A 17265-nucleotide genomic window follows, 5' to 3' on the forward strand; every position below is an offset into this window, starting at 1 on the left:
GTGTGTGTGTGTGTGTGTGTGTGTGTGAACGCTGAGGTATTTCCTGGCAGTGCAAATAAAGCCCTGCGTTCGGCTTGCCCCCCCCGCCCCCCCCGAGGAAATTAAAGTTCCTGCCACATGTGGCTCCATGTTTTTCAGATGTCTCCTCATGAATCTTTTGTCTGTCTCGGTGACCTGAACTGGACAACTGGCTGTAATGTGTCTTTAGTACAGCAGGGGGCGCTGCTGCTCAGTTGATAATCCCTTCGTTCTTCAGTTCGCACAAGCTGCTCTGGTACAATAACGCATCAGAAACAGTAACAGTCCTCTGTCCCCACATGGACGTGAAGCTGACCTTCTGACCCCTTCCGGCGGTACGAGGGAGGAGCTTCTAAATTTACCCCCCGAAATTGTCTTGTGTGTCCTCGGCCGTTTCCTCTGGCGCTCTATAATTAGCCCGGCTTGTTGCCCTCCACGGCCGACAAAATATATTGTTCTCATGCCGACGGACATGCACCTCTTTTCAGACACGTCGACGCTCATGTTACCCCCCCCCCCCGTCCGCCCCCCCCGTCCTCCCCCCGTCCCCCCCGTGTCACCGTGAACTCGTGGAGAAAACAATAGGAACACATCATCAAGACATCCGTTCACAGACTGTCACAGTCGTAGTGATTGAGGACACATGGCAGAAAAGGGACTCCGGGTGATGCGTTGATTATTTTGTGGGCGTAGTGATGCTTTGAGTTCCAGGCCGAGCCGATCGGTGTCTCAGTGAGCCAACGTTCGCTCCCTCTCTCCTCCTCTCTGTCCTCCTCTCTGTCCTCCTCTCTGTCCTCCTCTGTCCCATCAGCTCTCCCTTCTACCGACTCCTTCTCACTCATCCGAACGCTGCTGCAGAGACTCTCCTCCTCTCCGTCCTCCTCTCTAGTCTCTCTGTCCTCTGACGACCCGACGGGTCGGTAAATCCCCTCCGGCGCCGTGTCGGTCTGATCCGGTGCCATGAGAGCCGCCGTGCGAGCATCGGAGAGGAGACGGCGTAAATATAAACGACCTGACGACCTGCTTGAGTTTCAATCTCTTCTCTTTTTCTGCTTCTGTCTCTGCTGCCAAAAGCTCTTTCTACCAATCAAGAATCGGATCTTCATTCTCTGACCCCAAAAAACTCTCTTTGATCTTCTTCAACCTCCTCGATACTCCCCAGTCCTCCTCCCCCCTCCTCCCTTCCTCCTGGAGACTTTGTCAACTACTTTACCAAGAACATAGCCGACATACGCTCCTGTTTCTCAAACCCACTGGCTTCACCTCCATCGCCCTCACTTCCCTCCTTCACCCCCCCGTCTCCTAACCAAGTTCTTACCCTGGTAACCTCTGCCCGTCCACCACCGTCCTCCACCACCAACCCCCTCCTGAAGAAACCCGTCCTCAACCCGTCTGAAGAACGTGTGATCTTTGACCAACTCTCCACCGTAACGACCTCCTCGCTGACTGAGGCTGAAGAAGACTTTAGTTTGCATTGTCTGGATTCGTTAATGATGATGTCATGGAGGAACAATTGTTAATGATAAAAGAGCAAACCAAAGCCGTCTTAATAGTGTGCATTTTAGATTTTTACAAAACTACATTTATTGCAGGTTTAGTAATACATTTTCAATAAAATACTGTAAGTTGTGTATATATATATATATATAAATGCATTAAAAAGAACTGTACACATGTTGTGACTTGAGAGAACTGTTTCCTCACTGGACATTTAATGCGCCGCCGCGATAAAAAGCAAAACATTTCCAGTTATTCGGTTATCTAAAACGTTCCAGTCATTTTCTGCAGAGAGGAAGTGGGTGGAGTCGCGCCGTCAGGAAGTGGGCGTGTCTCGACCTTTTGAGCAAACTCATCGCACAACCTTCATTCTCCTCCGCTCGCCTGAAAAGAACGCGATTGTTCTGAAAGCGTGACGCACACAGTGGAAAGACTTGGGATGGGGGGCCGGGGGAGGCCCGGGTGGGCCCGGGGGGGGCCGGGGGGGCGGGTCAGACGGGCGGCGTGCTGTAGCGGATCTCCGTGTTGAATTTGTCCGCCCTGCTGGGCGGAGGCTTCTTCAGCATGCTGGGCTTGATGATGGCCTCCTCGTTGGCGTAGATGGGGGCGTCGGCCTCATCGGAGTGGTACCCGGACTGGTAGCCGCTCGTCTGATTGGACGACTCCGAGGCCAGAGACTCTTTGCTCTTAAAGCGCAGCAGCTGGCTGGAGAAACCACAAGCAAACACGCAGAGGGAGGTGATCGGTGTTTATTGATCCGGGCGAGGCAGAGGAGCAGATGAGGAATAAAACCAGTGCAGGAGAGGAGGAGGGAGGGAGGAGGGGGGAGGAGGGGGAGGGCAGTTTGAGTGCTGTGGATACGACTCTCACCTGAAGTTGGGCGTGGTTGGCAGCTGTTGATTCAAACCCTTCACCTGCTCAGGTGGGAAGCACATGTCCGTGTGACCCCCCTGTGGACACAGACGCTGTTTAAAAAAGGCTGCAGGCTCAGCGTTATCGACTGGTTCCTTAGATTACAGAAATACACATTCATGACACACATTAAGTCCACCTGTAGATTTTTGTGTATAAAGTAACTCCATGGCAGTCACATGACGTCAGCCGATACCTAAAAGTCACTATTCCTGATATCGTACTGAAATGTCATGTGATTGTTTTTCATTTTCATGAGATATTTTGATAAGTGTGCTTGGTCAGATGCAGTTAATTTTAATCATTAAAAAGTGTCATCACCAGATCACAGGAGACAATTGTCAATCAACTTAGATCAATGATCAATTACTGACTAATTAACTAGTGATTCATTTTCAGACCCTCCACTAATTGAATAGATTAGTTATTTTTACACAGTTTTACTTAATCTTTCATTTTTACTGGACTGCATTTGAATAAATGCACTTTTAATATTTCATGCAGATGTACAGTATCAGTCAAACGTGTGGACACATTGTCTCATTGAATTGAATGAGACAAGAACAGCATTGTAACTCAAGTATTGTACACATGATGTGTCTTGTGCAGAGACTCACCACAGGAACGTCCTCGAACGTCTTAGCGCTGAGAGGACGGCCGCCCCGCTCGCTCCGCTGGGACGCTCTGCACACAGGAACCAAGTGAGTACTCGCGTCTTTCTAAGGCCTTTTTTTTTTTAAATGCACGGTAAAGAATTATGGCGCCACGTCTGAAGTCAGACCACAGGGTGGGAATGAAAAGTTAAAACTAAAGTAGGAGTCTTTACACTCAAGTTTTGAGTCCTAAACTTTGAGTTTCCCAAAAAGTCAGAAAAGGCTTTTGCCATCAGAGTCTTTAATTTGTGACCCATCACGTTGTGGATGCTGCGATTGGTTTTCCTGTTTACCTTCAAGTATCGAGTACTTTCAAGGCAAAAGGCTCAAGTCCAAATTAAGTCATTTATGGATCTGTCTTGTAACCGGATTTAAAGTCATTGCCGGGCAGCTCGTCCATATTTGTGACAACAATCGCTGTGTTTCTTTTAAGAAGTGTCGAGTGCGCTCGTCATGCTGACCCGAGGCGCGGCGGGTTGTCGTAGTGGAGCTGAGCCTCCGGGGGCTCCCCGCTGTGCGGCCTGCTGTAGGGGCTCCTGGGGTCAGGGGTCACCAGAGAGCCGTCGGCCTCGACGCCGGCCGTCAGGGGGATGTAGTCCTTCCCGTCCTGGAGACCAAGGGCACAATCACCATTGTGAGCGGCTTACTTCTTAAACCGTGGCTACGGTAAAAAACACCACGGGAAAGAGAACTGAGAGATGTTGCCATGGAAACGGGTTTGGCTTTAATCCTAAACTGCTCGATGGATTATCGAGGCTGTGCAGAAGCTGCTACGTCGGGATCTTTGTTTGTCTGTGACAACCGACGGGGCGGAGTTGGGATGTCTTGTGGGCCCGGTGGACGCACCTGTTGGGCGCTGGCCTGCAGCAGGTTGCCCAGGTGTCCCACCAGCTCGGCGAAGGTGGGCCTGTCCGTGGGCCGATCCAGCCAGCAGTCCAACATGGTTTGGTATCTGCGGGGTAAATGATGTGACGGTGAGACGTCCGCGCGGGGGGGGGGGGAAAACGCCTCTGCCCGCACTCACATCTCAGTGGTGGCGTACTCCGGGGGTCTCATCCTGGTGCCCTCCTTCAGCCGCCGGCAGAACAGCTCGTCGATGCAGACGCCCGGATACGGAGACGCACCTGTGGGAAGCCAAAGCAGAGGTGTGGTGGGTGCGTCTGGCTTCATGGGGCGATCGGGGGGGGAGGGGGGGGGGGGGCTTACCCAGAGAGAAGATCTCCCAGAGGAGAACTCCAAAGGACCACACATCGCTTTGGGTGGTGTACACCCGATCGAAGATGGTCTCCGGAGCCATCCACTTCAGAGGGAGGCGCGCCTGTAGCAAGAAGGAGGACGTAAACCGTGTGTTTTAATCGGTGCCTTTTGACTTCAGGAACCAGGAACCTTTGGAGGATCTCACTGCGATCCAACCAGATTCTAAACTCATGTTTACAATGTTTACTGAGGCAATAGATCAAGAGAGAAGTCATTTTCTCATCGACGTCCATGGGACCAGAGGAGTCGCCCCCCGGAGGACACTAGGGAGACTGCAGCCATAACACATGTCGCCCCCCGGAGGACACTAGGGAGACTGCAGCCATAACACATGTCGCCCCCCGGTGGACACTAGGCAGACTGCAGCCATAACACATGTTGCCCCCCGGAGGACACTAGGCAGACTGCAGCCATAACACGTGTCGCCCCCCCGGTGGACAGTAGGGAGACTGCAGCCATAACACATGTCGCCCCCCGGAGGACACTAGGCAGACTGCAGCCATAACACATGTCGCCCCCCCGGTGGACAGTAGGGAGACTGCAGCCATAACACGTGTCGCCCCCCCCCGGTGGACAACTAGGGAGACTGCAGCCATAACACATGTCGCCCCCCCGGTGGACAGTAGGCAGACTGCAGCCATAACACATGTCGCCCCCCCGGTGGACAACTAGGGAGACTGCAGCCATAACACATGTCGCCCCCCGGTGGACACTAGGCAGACTGCAGCCATAACACATGTCGCCCCCCGGTGGACACTAGGCAGACTGCAGCCATAACACATGTCGCCCCCCGGTGGACACTAGGCAGACTGCAGCCATAACACATGTCGCCCCCCGGTGGACACTAGGCAGACTGCAGCCATAACACATGTCGCCCCCCGGTGGACACTAGGCAGACTGCAGCCATAACACATGTCGCCCCCCGGTGGACACTAGGGAGACTGCAGCCATAACACGTGAAGCTTTAGCTTCATTTTTCATAAACCAGAGTTGCCACCTTGTTTAACTCCTCTGTGAGGATTAGTTCTTTCTGAAAGCACAGGAGCCTTGTGGGTTGTGTTTTCCGGTGATACGCTGATGCTGTTTTGGTCGTGAGGAGTTCTGTTTAGAACCGTTTTAGAAATGAGGGGAGAGCGATTATCTTTGTGTAACTTAACGGCTTGTTTTTTAAAAAGTCAGTGGGAGATAGAGGGAGATTACGCAAGCGAGGTGAGAGAGACCAATGAGACCAAAGATAAATGTTGTTGTTGTTGTTCCACGGTGGTTACGTTCTAAAGCACAAACACACAATTTACCACTTAGCCTCAAGCTCTTTGAGCAGGTGGAAACTGGAACTGGAACCTTATGGTGGGAATGCCGCTATCAAAACTCACGTCTCCCTTGCGGACGTAGTCGGGGTCTTTGTAGACGTCTCTAGCAAGGCCGAAGTCGCAGATCTTCACCACGTTGTTCTCTGAAAGTAGGATGTTTCTGGCTGCTAGGTCTCTGTGGATGCACTACGGAGCCAGCAGAAACAAAAGGGGATTCACGTTCACACTTGGGATTCATATGCGTAAACATACATCTAGATGGTTTTGCTTTCACCTTGCGGGACGACAGGAACTCCATGCCCTTAGCCACCTGGAAGCTGTAGCTGATCAGGTCCTCCATGGTCAGATGGTCCTCGTCCGAACTCTCTGTCGGTCACATGGTGGAATTTAATTCACAACAACGTGTACAAGTTCTCCACAACAAGGTGGGGGTCGCGCCCCCTCTCCCCACCTTCCCGCGGGTCAGCGATGCCGCTCGAGGCCTGGTCTCCGGCTCTGGAGCAGGCGGCTGTTCCCGTGCAGATGTCCAGCTGGGTGATGTTCCCCAGGCCCAGGTCCCCCTCGGCCACGTCCTCCTCGGCCTTCCACCGCTGGCTGTCCACCCGCCGCCTCTGTAAAGGGAAAAGAACCTCATCAAATACCAGACCAGACGCCGCGTTCCGTGCGTCAGGCCCCTTCAAGATGATCCTCGACGATCACAGCGCAATGCATGCTGGTTAGATTCAAGGCCGGCTGGTCCCCGACTCAACGATGACCTCACGAGAGGCGGCCGCAGTTTGAGTGTGACTTCAGCTTCACGTCCTTGTTTGCTACGAGGCGAAGGTGGGCGCAGACGGTTACGCTTACCTTGTAGGGGCTGTACTCTCCACGCTTGCTCTTCAGGTAGCTGGAGAGGTTTCCGTGTTTGCAGTACTCCACAATCACCATCAGCGGCCCTGCAAGCGGGGTGGGGGGAGCAATGAGGTAAAGCCTCCCCTGCTTTAGGGTCTGTTTGACTCTAAATGGACCATCAGTCACTAAACGAACATCATGCTGTGTTGAAGACGTGAAACTACAGACTAGCTAGACTAGAGACCATAAACTCATGTTTACAATGTTTACTGAGGGAATAAATCCAGAGAGAAGTAGAGTCATTTCCTCATAGACGTCTATGGGAGCAGAGGACTTGTACCACCATGTGCTCACTCACCTCCAGGCTTCGTACAGGCTCCCAGCAGGTTGACGACGTTGAGATAATGTCCGATATGAATGAGGATCTTCAGCTCCGACATCAAGGCGCGGTACTCGCTGGACGTGGCTCCCTCTGTAACACAGACAGATGTCATTGTTTTCTCAGTAGTGCCAAAGGATCCTTTTTCATTTACATAGAATTTGCATGAGGAGGAGGAGGAGGAGGAGGAGGGTCCGTGTTGCTAAATACCCAACTGAGATCGGCTTGTGCCGCTCTGAGAAAGGACCCGACCACCGACCACTCCGTCGTGCATTGAGCTGCGTGCGTGGAGAGGAAGTGGAGTAAGGAACACTCACCCTTCAGCATCTTGACTGCGACGGTGGTGCACGTGGTGGCTTTCTCAATGCCGAAGGCCGCCGCTTCGACCACCTGACCGAACGCTCCTCGCCCCAGCGGGTCACCTTGATTGCAGGACATTGGGAAGACAAAGACGGAAGCCTCAGACGCGGGACGCCTTCTGTCACAGTTCACTAACAGTACGAAAGCGTTCGCAGTCGCGCCGGATTGATTGCTGGGATTGTTGGTTGAGACATTCACACGCAACTCAGAGAGCTCTTCTGACGGACACGTCCCGACGCTCCGGCTGCAAGCCAACAAGCAAGACCGCTTTTCAAATGCTTGTTTTCTGGATGCAGCTCGGATCGAGTGATGCTATGCTATGCTATGCTAACACTGCAGCGCCATCAACACCGGAAATAACGCTTCAAATGCACTGCACTCGTATTTTAACACGCATTTTGTCCGGGCGCTGTGTAAATATGAGGTACAAACGCTTTGGACAAACAGTTCCAGTCGTCTATCCTCCATCTCTGATTCAACATCGTAAGCGGCGACGGGAGGAGAACCTCAACCCGTCGCTGGAGTGGGCAGATTTCCCCTTGGTGATCTTCTTTAGAACACGCAGGAGCTCTCGTGTCCCCTTCGGGGCCTTCAGAGGTCTCACCTAGCTTCAGCCTGTCCCGAGGGAACTCCCATTTATTAGCGTCGTAAGTGAGCCTCTCGCACTGCTCGTCCATGGGCATGTCCTCAGAGTCCAGGATCATGGACAGGTATCCCGTCTTCAGGTCACCCCCAGTCGGCTGAGAGACAAAGAAGAGAGACAAAGAAAACCCGTCTGAATTGATGTTTAATAATGAAATCGTACAGCATTTTTCGAGTGACTCCGCTGCCCCTCCCCAGTTGAAATAGGGTCCCAATATGCTTCTGGTCTACGGGGTTTATGGGAGCAGAGAGTGGCCCTTGTTCCTGGGAACAAAGAGGAGCAGCCACTGGGAGCCAAACCAGTCACTTCCAATCACTCTCACACCTCCACAGTGAGCACGCTTGTGCACGCGTGTCGCTGCATTTCTCTTTTTTTGCAACGGGTCTCCTGTGTTTGTGTAACCGGATGAGGGAAAGTCCACGGAGGGACGCCCGCGGCGAAGGCAGGTCTTACTTTCTTTCTCCCACGGATGACAAAGACGATCAGCAGCCAGAAAAACATGGCGATGACCACTGACCCGATGGGAACGATCAGCTCCACGTTGGTCTTTTCCTCTGCACCTACAGGGGACACAGCAGCATGAGATGTGTGTGTGAGTGTGTGTGTGTGTGTGTGTGTGTGTGTGTGTGAGTGTGTGAGTGTGTGTGTGTGTGTGTGTGTGTGAGTGTGTGTGTGTGGGGGGAAGCGTTGGAATAATTCTCTAAGCAAACTGTCAGTTTATCTGGTGATAACAAATGTCAGCAGGAACAATTACTGCCGATTACTTCTTCTTGTTGCTCGGTAAACCTCCCTCACGCGTGTGCAAGATGTTCCCGTCACCCGTCGGCGCTCTGCCCCCCCCCCCCCCGTTGGCAGGCTGAGCTGACAGGGTCTAACTGGGTCCACATTCCGCTGGCGGGGTCCAGGTCACGTAGGCCCTGGCTCCAGTTCGTGCATCTGTTTGTGGCCGTGGACGGGGGAGAGCAGGACCCGGCCTCCCCCCTTTTGTCGGGCTCCCTCCTCATTGTTTTCGGGGAGGATGTGTGTTAAACGGGACAACTTCCCGTCTTTTGATACCAATAAATGTTTGATTGGGTCGAGGAGGCCTTGAGGCTGCAGCATATGAACCATGAACAGTAAGTGAGCGTTAACAAGTCTGCGGATGCAAGATGCAAGATACACAAAACTACGAGATCGACTACAAAATACTGAGACGCAGCGGAGCACAAACCTCACGGTTTGGATCAACAATGAAAAGGGGAGGAGTCAAAGTTCAACACTTAAAGCAAAAGTGTTTTATGGTTTTACATAAAATCCCCAAAAATTGAAGCTGTCCGATTTGAAAGAAAATGAAATAAATTAATCTAAGTAATTTACAATTAAAGTGCAACATAATTTATGTTGATTTGAAAGCCTTCTTCCTTTACTCAATAGTGCAGAATCAGCTGTAATCAGCCCGGTCGGACTCTTTGCCAAACGCAACCAGGACGCCGCTTCGCATGTGTGCCGCGTTCGTATGGATCTCCAAAAGACTCGAGAGACACTAGACCACTATGAAGAGACACTTAAAGACCCCACAGAGACACTAAAAGACTACGAAGAGACCCACAACCACCACTGCTCATGGGGGTCTTGCTCCCATGTGGACCTTAGGGGGCCTCTAGCGTGTCTGTGCCCAGGGGCCGCCGGGTGTACCCTCAGTGGGCTAACGGGGCGGGACTGACCTTCGGTGGTCAGGTAGGCCTGCGTGGTGTCACAGCCGCGGCTGTTGCAGGCGGTGCAGCTGTACAGGCCGCTGTCCTCCTTCTTGGCGCGCTGAATGGTCAGCATGCGGTTGTGCCGACTCAGGATCACGCCTGAAAACAGGCGTCAACGCCGTTAATCGGGGGAGCCCCTCGAGTGGTGAACCGTGGTCAGAAGGAGGCGCTCCGTCTCACCTGAGCCCTCCACCACGCTGTGGTTGTTTTTGGTCCACGCCACCGTCGGGTCCGGCGTCCCGGCGGCGTCACACAGGAGGCTGATGGTGGCGCTCACGTTGACTTTTTGGTCGGTTAAGTTGCGAAGAATCCTCGCAGCCTCCAGACCTGAAGTCAGTATCAAAATGAATCCATGTAAGAATACTACATTTTACAGTTTTATCTCTAAAGGACTCAATGACCGGATGACTGATTAGATGGCTGATTTTCCCTGAGTTCAATGGAATATATTTCTCAGAACTATATAAATATATCAAAAACAAGTACGAGTATCTCACTTCACGAGCACTGAGCACCACGGGCGAGATTGAAGATCAAGCGATAAAGTGACATTCATAAACATTTCTCAACACACAAAACTTGTGTCTTAAAATTCCCGACTGTAAACAAACTGGACGTCGTCGTGGTGACGTTACTCGTCGGTTTGTGGACTATGAAGCCTCAAGTTTGGATATCTTGGCTTTTTTGCAACCAGTTAAGGGGAAGTGACCATATTTGAACTGAGGAGGACGTAGAGACGTCGTATTATTATCTCCGTTAAAGACCTGTCAATCATCGTGTAGACCCGCCCTACAGCATCCCCTTCTTCATGATCTATTAGAGACCTGTCAATCAGCGTGTAGACCCGCCCTACAGCATCCCCTTCTTCATGATCTATTAGAGACCTGTCAATCAGCGTGTAGCCCCGCCCTACAGCATCCCCTTCTTCATGATCTATTAGAGACCTGTCAATCGGTGTGTAGCCCCGCCCTACAGCATCCCCTGCTTTATGGCCTGTTTGACTCTAAATGCACTATAATTCACTAAATGAACATCATGTTGTGTTGAAGAAGACCTGAAACCAGAGACTGAGACATAAACTCACGTTCACAATGTTTACTGAGGGAATAAATCAAGAGAGAAGTAGAGTCATTTCCTCATAGACGTCTATGGGAGCAGAGGAGTCGCCCCCTGCTGGTCACTACAGAGAAGTAGAGTCATTTCCTCATAGACGTCTATGGGAGCAGAGGAGTCGCCCCCTGCTGGTCACTACAGAGAAGTAGAGTCATTTCCTCATAGACGTCTATGGGAGCAGAGGAGTCGCCCCCTGCTGGTCACTACAGAGAAGTAGAGTCATTTCCTCATAGACGTCTATGGGAGCAGAGGAGTCGCCCCCTGCTGGTCACTACAGAGAAGTAGAGTCATTTCCTCATAGACGTCTATGGGAGCAGAGGAGTCGCCCCCTGCTGGTCACTACAGAGAAGTAGAGTCATTTCCTCATAGACGTCTATGGGAGCAGAGGAGTCGCCCCCTGCTGGTCACTACAGAGAAGTAGAGTCATTTCCTCATAGACGTCTATGGGAGCAGAGGAGTCGCCCCCTGCTGGTCACTACAGAGAAGTAGAGTCATTTCCTCATAGACGTCTATGGGAGCAGAGGAGTCGCCCCCTGCTGGTCACTACAGAGAAGTAGAGTCATTTCCTCATAGACGTCTATGGGAGCAGAGGAGTCGCCCCCTGCTGGTCACTACACAGAATGCAGCTTTAACGCATGAAGCTTTGACTTCACTTGGTTGGTGGTTAATATGATGCTTTTCCAGTGTAGATTATATACTTTAAGGTCCTAATTTCAAACACGAAAAGGTGAATTGTACGTTTGTACCTTTGAGAGAAAGTCGGTGCAGTAGGCAGGTTTTCTCCCCAGTCTGGATGTTCTCCACCTGACAGGCGTACAGTCCCTCGTCCTGAGGGGACGCGCCGGGCAGCGACAGCTCCAGCGTCATGTTGGTGCCCCGCTGGGCGGCGAGCGCCACGCGAGACGGAGGACTCCGCTTTGGATCAACGCAAAGACAGGAGTTATTCACTAAAAACAGGACTGGATTCAAAAAAGTTAAGTTCCAGAAGGTTGAAATATTAATTATGCAGAGTAATATGTTATTGCTGCATTAGGTTGTCCGTTACTTTGTGATCACGGCGACAGCGTGTACCACAACTATTGATCATGTCTGGTGTTGCAACACAACCTGCTGATGTGAAACAATCATTTGCCAATTCAAGATGTATAAAGTACCGATGTCCGACCATCTAATACATCATGGTTTGTTAGTTCTTTATATTCTAAATGTATAATCTGGATCTGCTAATTGACTGAAGAGCCGCATGAAAATAAAAACCACCGGTACCTTCAGCGCAGTGACGTTCCACCACGGGCGGCACGGCTGCACGGACGCGATCGGCTCCGCCTCCGACGCGTTGGTCACCAGGAACCAGGTCAGGTTGCCGTAGATCAGCTTGTCCGCCTTGCAGCTCAGGACCACGTGGTCCTCCTCTAGGGGCCCGCCGGCGGGGGACACGCTGACCTCCAGGCCGCCTGCGCAGCAAAGACAGACGCCCGACTGAGTACCGACGGTGGTCAACGGGAAGAAGCCACGCGAGAATATGAAAGAAAAGAAAATAGGTGCCCACGTGTGACGTGGAAGAAGATGACGCGGGAATCCTCCCCGACTTTGTTGGCGGCCGAGCATCTGTAGACGGCGTGGGCGTCGGCTTTGTGGATCTTCAGAGAGCTCGAGATTATCTGATATTAAATATTAAATATTGTGAAAGTGGATTGTTGTGGTGAAGCTGCAGTTATAAATAAATAACTCAAAGAATATATAAAACATTTTTTTTTATATTTGCAAAGATTAGAAAACGCATATGCAGGTTGATTTAATAATGAATTACGGTTATAAAATTTAAATTTAAAATAGAGAAGAAAAGCAGCAAAAACATATATTGGTAAATAAATGAATAAAAATACATTTATTTATTCCAAACTCTTGATTTATTTCTTCATATTCATTGTAAAGTCGGGTAATCCTTTACCTTCTGGGAATGCTCCGCGTCCACCCTGACCTGCTCCACCGGGCGGTGGGTGGTGCTGTTGCTTATGTCCCTCCACCCGGCGCACTGCGCCAGCTGCAGCATGGACTTCACGGGGCCCGACCTCCTGGGGCCCAAACACAGAGACGCCGCTTCAGAAACGTTAGAAAAGCTGCACTCGATTGTTGCACCGACGGGGAACTTTCAATGTTTATCTCGTGTTTTCTCTTTTCTTGCAGCGTGGAGTGACTTCACTAACTTACTGAGGTCAAAGATAAAAGAGAACTTGACGTTGTCGTGACGTCCAGGGGGGGGGGGGGGGGGACAGAGAAGTGGCTTCAGCAGGAAGGAGACGTTTCTTTTTTATTACTGCGAGAAGGAGAACAACAGGAAGCCAGCCGGGCCTGAGGAAGTGCTGCGCTGCGTAGCTGGAGATAAGGAGACCTGCTGATGTTCCTCTGTGGACACGTCCATCCCACCGACACCCCCGACAGTCAGCTGACTACGCCCCCCCCCCCAGGAACTGATCCAGAAATGGACGTTCTTCTTATCAAATGCGTGAATCTCATCGGGGGCCGGGGGGGGGACGGGACTCACATGAAGGCCTGCGGACAGTCGTCCCGGGACATCCACTGCCACCGGACGCGGGCCGGCGTGGGGAACCCGCGGGCGCTGCACCTCAGGGTGGGGCTGCTGCCGTACAGGTACACGTCGCTGTCCACCGCCACCTCCTTCTCGATGATTTGCGGAGGCGCTGCAGAAGAAGAAGAAGGAGGAGACGCCCCGAGTTAACGCCGCTCTGTCTCCCACGAGAGCGGAGAGAAACGTGTCCAACAGGGGGGAGAGACGTGCCGTTGACCAGCAGCTGGAAGGAGCGCCGCCGCTCCTCTCCGCTGAGGTTGTTGGTCAGGACCATCGTGTAGTTCCCCGCGTCTCCTTTAGCGACCTGGTGGATGAGCAGCGTGTCGTTCCTCTGCTGCAGCCTGTAATCGTCCTTCAGGGGAAGGCCGTTCTTCAACCTGCGCACACAGAGGCAGCGTCCGCCCGGTGAGACCGAAGCTCGCGCTGCGGCGGCGTGCGGCGGCGTGCGGCGGCGTGCGGCGGCGTGCGGCGGCGTGCGGCGGCGGCGACGTACCATGCGAAGCTGGGCTCCGGGTAGGCCGAGTACTTGACGGGAATGGACGTCTGAGCGCCCACGTTCACCTCCCAGACCTTCGTCCACGGCTCCTTCATGGTGATGAACGGCTTCTCTGCAGAGCAAAGACGAGCAGCACAAACCATCAAAAGTTAATGGATGAATAGAACTTATCGGTTGTTTCACTGATTCGCAGTAAACAAAAGAACTTTTTCTCTTCAATCATCCATCTGAGTGTCAGATGGACAGAGAAGCGTCCGCTGTCCTTGAGGAGGAGGAAACCCAACGGTGCGTTTTCATCTCACCTACCGTAGACTCTGAGGAACGCTGAGGCACTTTTCTCCATCCTCCCGCTGGACGCGGTGCAGGTCCACTCCCCGCTGTGCTCCACCGTCACGTTCTCCACCGTCAGCGTCTTGGAGAGCACCAGCGAGTCCCACAGCTTCCTCTTGTGCGGCGTCTCGCGGCTCGGACTCGAGTTGTTGACCGAGGTCTGAGAGACAGAAGGAGAGGCTGAACTTTGGACCTTCTCTCCACACGATGTGTCCCAATGTGTTTGGACTTTATTTCCCCAAATTCTTTGACCTAACATTCTTTTTACTCACACATTTTTCTCTCCAAACTCGACTAAATACCAGAACATCACAAACACATCTGGTCACTTTTGCACTTCAAGATAAACCAAAGGATCCTTCAAAAAGCAGGAAGCAAGAAACGTGTCTCGGCACGTGGGACACGCAGGGGAAGAGCGGGACACTGACCCAGGCCCGGCCGGCGTGCGTCCACGTGAACTCGATGCCCACGCTGAGCTCGGTCTTGGCCACGCAGGCGAGTACCAGCCGCTCGCCCGCCGACAGCCTCAGCTGCGCCGGGGTCAGGGTGAGTTCGTAGATCTTGTATCCTGCGGAAAAGGGAGGGACGCCGCGGCGGTCAGTCGGCAGTCGATTGTTCTCTCTCTCTCTCTCTCTCTCTCTCTCTCTCTCTACCAGATCTTTACTGATCACAAGCAGATAAACGCTAACTGGGTTCTGTGTCTACACGTGTTCGGACCTCCTGTTTCGCTCCACGCCGCCTACGTTTAACAAAATATCTAAATATTACATCGGGGAAATGTTTAAAAAAGATATATATGTGAGTCCGAAATGCAAGTAAAAGACAAAAACTACAACAGGGACGATGCTCAGTGAGCTAATTATCAAATAGTGAACCAAAGTGATTATTTCTTTATTCATACGTGCTGCGAAGTGGAGCTTCTGCTCCTTAAATGACCTGAAACTCAATAATCTGACTACGCGTAGCCGTGACCTTCGACCTCGACCTCTCCGCATCATTTACCGACGACCGCCACGATGTACAATGACGACTTGAAGGTCTCGTTGGCGATGCGCGTCTGGCAGGACACGACGCCGGCGTAGCTGATCAGGTGGCTGGGCACCGTGAAGCCCGTCCGGGCGTCCCACACCGAGTCCTTCCCGTCGGGGCGCAGCTCCTTGTTGGGATACTTCTGACACACACAGACATTTACTGGTTTCCTACAGGAAAGCCTACAACAACGCACAGACGAGGCGTGGAATGACAATGTGGAAAACGAGCGACCGGGAGGGCCGCCGGCTGACACGCCACGGGCCGAACCGAAAACACGCCGCGCACCACTCCGACACTTATCATGTTCAAGGCTTATAATCCTTGATGGAGGAAAGTGGTGGAACAGGAAGTGCAGAGAAACAACAACTTGCTCACAGTGTGGAGCGTGACGTTGAGATCCTCCGCCGAGCCTCGGCACGGTATCACCACCCGCTCCCCCTCGCTGATGAACACCACCTCCAACTCCTTCTCAGGCGGCACAAACGGGACCTTGTAGTCTGGAATCAAAAGGCGTTTAAGTGGCGCTAAGGGGGCGTCATCGCAGGTGTTTTTATTCGATAAAAGAAAGGAAATGGAATAAATTCTACGTCTGTGTCGCCGTGGAGAAGGTCGCGCTCGCAGACCCTCCACAGTTCTGGAAACCCAACGGTGTGATGGACTCGTTGGGCTTCACGGCGTATTTGCGATCGATGACATATGGGGTAACTGTTGGGGGCGGGACGCACCGTGGACGAACACGTAGACCCCTGCTGAGGTCTTGCCCTCCTCCGCCCTCAGGCCCTGGTAGGAGCACCGGTACTGCCCCGTCTCGTTGACGGTGGCGTTGGAGATCCTCAGCGTCATGCAGAAGAAACCCGACCCTCTGCAGTCCACGGTGGAGAAGCGGGTGCTCGTAGGCGGCGTCGTCCACCTCAGGTTCTGGCGACCTCTGAGGGACAAAGGGTCAACGGCACGGGGTCAACGCGTGCGCGTACATACATGTGCACACGCACGTGTGTGAAGTAAATACCTGCATGTCAGCTCCAGGCTGTCGGACCTGTTCATCCTGTGGACGGCGGGGACGTTCAGCGTCGGCGGCTCAGACGTAAACCGCAGTTCGATGGCTGAAGGAGGCAACAAACACGCGACCACGTGAGTCTGTGCGGCGCTGACGAACAACGGCCACGTATACAGGGAGGGGGGGCGAGGGGGGGCGAGGGGGGCGAAAACACCCACGACACGGTCCTGTTTATAAAATGTACGAGGTCGCATCTTAAAGCACATAACAGATTTTCTTCTTCTTTTTTTTTCAAAAATTCGGGTGTTTTGTAACCGGCGGCCATTTTTCCACTGCAGCAGAAAATGGCGGAGTTGTGTCAAAACAGGAAGCCGGGGGAGATGGGCCGGGCCGGCTCCATGGCCCCGGCACAGCGAGGCCTAGGCGGGGTTCCTGTTTCAGAGGATACAGCCCCCCCCCCCCCGGAGGCCCCTAAAACACACACATTGTCTGGTATTTTAGGGCAACAAAGTGGGAACTTTATCGGTTCGATTAACTGAGGATCTTTATTATTGAGCAGATATAAACTGTTAAAGACTCACAAAGCAGAAATAAGTGGATTACACTAGAAAACTTCTTTCTTCTCAACTGTCTACATTAAAATGACAGGCGAATAACAAATGTAAACAGAATTGCCTTTTTATTGTGGAATTTATTGATTAGGGTACAAATGGATTGATTCTCTTACCAGCAACACAGCAGATTTTCAGAATAAAGGCCAGCAGAGGAATGAGGGATTCTGTCTGCGCCATCACCAGAAGACATGGACGGAGGCCTCGTCTCATTGAAAAAGATCCATCGACTTCTGAGGCCTCAGATTCCACTCCGAGGAAAGTTTACCACCAAGTCCTGAAGGAGAGAAGAAGAGAGACGGCTGAACGGCCGAGAGACAATGAAGCTGAAGATGGAGAGACTCAGCTGGTCAGCCTGCAGGGGAGGAGTCTCTCTCTCTGCCTGTCTCTCTCTCCGTCTTCCTGTCTGTCTCTCTGATCTATTTGTCTGTCTCTGTCCGTCGGTCTCTTGACTTTTAATTGTTGTTTTTTATGAATAATACTTAGAACTTTTTAACTTT

General features: G+C 52.3%; 1 protein-coding gene and 1 long non-coding RNA gene across 4 annotated transcripts in view; both read right to left on the minus strand.

Moving 5' to 3' along the window:
- LOC144411508 (uncharacterized) overlaps positions 1–17265 on the minus strand; it is a 116175-nt gene that overhangs the window by 51007 nt on the left and 47903 nt on the right. The window lies entirely within an intron of this gene.
- On the minus strand, positions 1565–17128 carry kdr (kinase insert domain receptor (a type III receptor tyrosine kinase)). 3 transcript variants are annotated; one of them, XM_078108823.1, is made up of 31 exons: positions 16882–17128; positions 16167–16260; positions 15883–16085; positions 15533–15654; positions 15128–15293; positions 14554–14693; positions 14102–14285; positions 13793–13907; positions 13510–13676; positions 13255–13411; positions 12661–12784; positions 12259–12370; positions 11976–12163; positions 11456–11624; positions 9777–9923; positions 9564–9695; positions 8314–8420; positions 7822–7957; positions 7175–7279; positions 6837–6950; positions 6494–6582; positions 6099–6258; positions 5922–6013; positions 5711–5833; positions 4287–4398; positions 4105–4204; positions 3927–4032; positions 3542–3687; positions 3045–3111; positions 2386–2465; positions 1565–2220 (listed from the first exon to the last, which is right to left on the minus strand). In XM_078108823.1, the coding sequence occupies exons 1-31, from the start codon at positions 16976–16978 to the stop codon at positions 2007–2009; spliced, it is 4068 nt and encodes a 1355-aa protein (XP_077964949.1). In that variant the 5' UTR covers positions 16979–17128; the 3' UTR covers positions 1565–2006. The 3 variants fall into 3 exon arrangements, with proteins under 3 accessions (XP_077964949.1, XP_077964950.1, XP_040040692.2); XM_078108824.1 differs by having other exon boundaries at positions 12661–12781; positions 15128–15296; positions 16882–17097; XM_040184758.2 differs by having other exon boundaries at positions 15128–15296; positions 16882–17097.

Source organism: Gasterosteus aculeatus, chromosome 8 (genome assembly GCF_964276395.1).
Source record: "Gasterosteus aculeatus chromosome 8, fGasAcu3.hap1.1, whole genome shotgun sequence".
NCBI lineage: Eukaryota > Metazoa > Chordata > Actinopteri > Perciformes > Gasterosteidae > Gasterosteus > Gasterosteus aculeatus.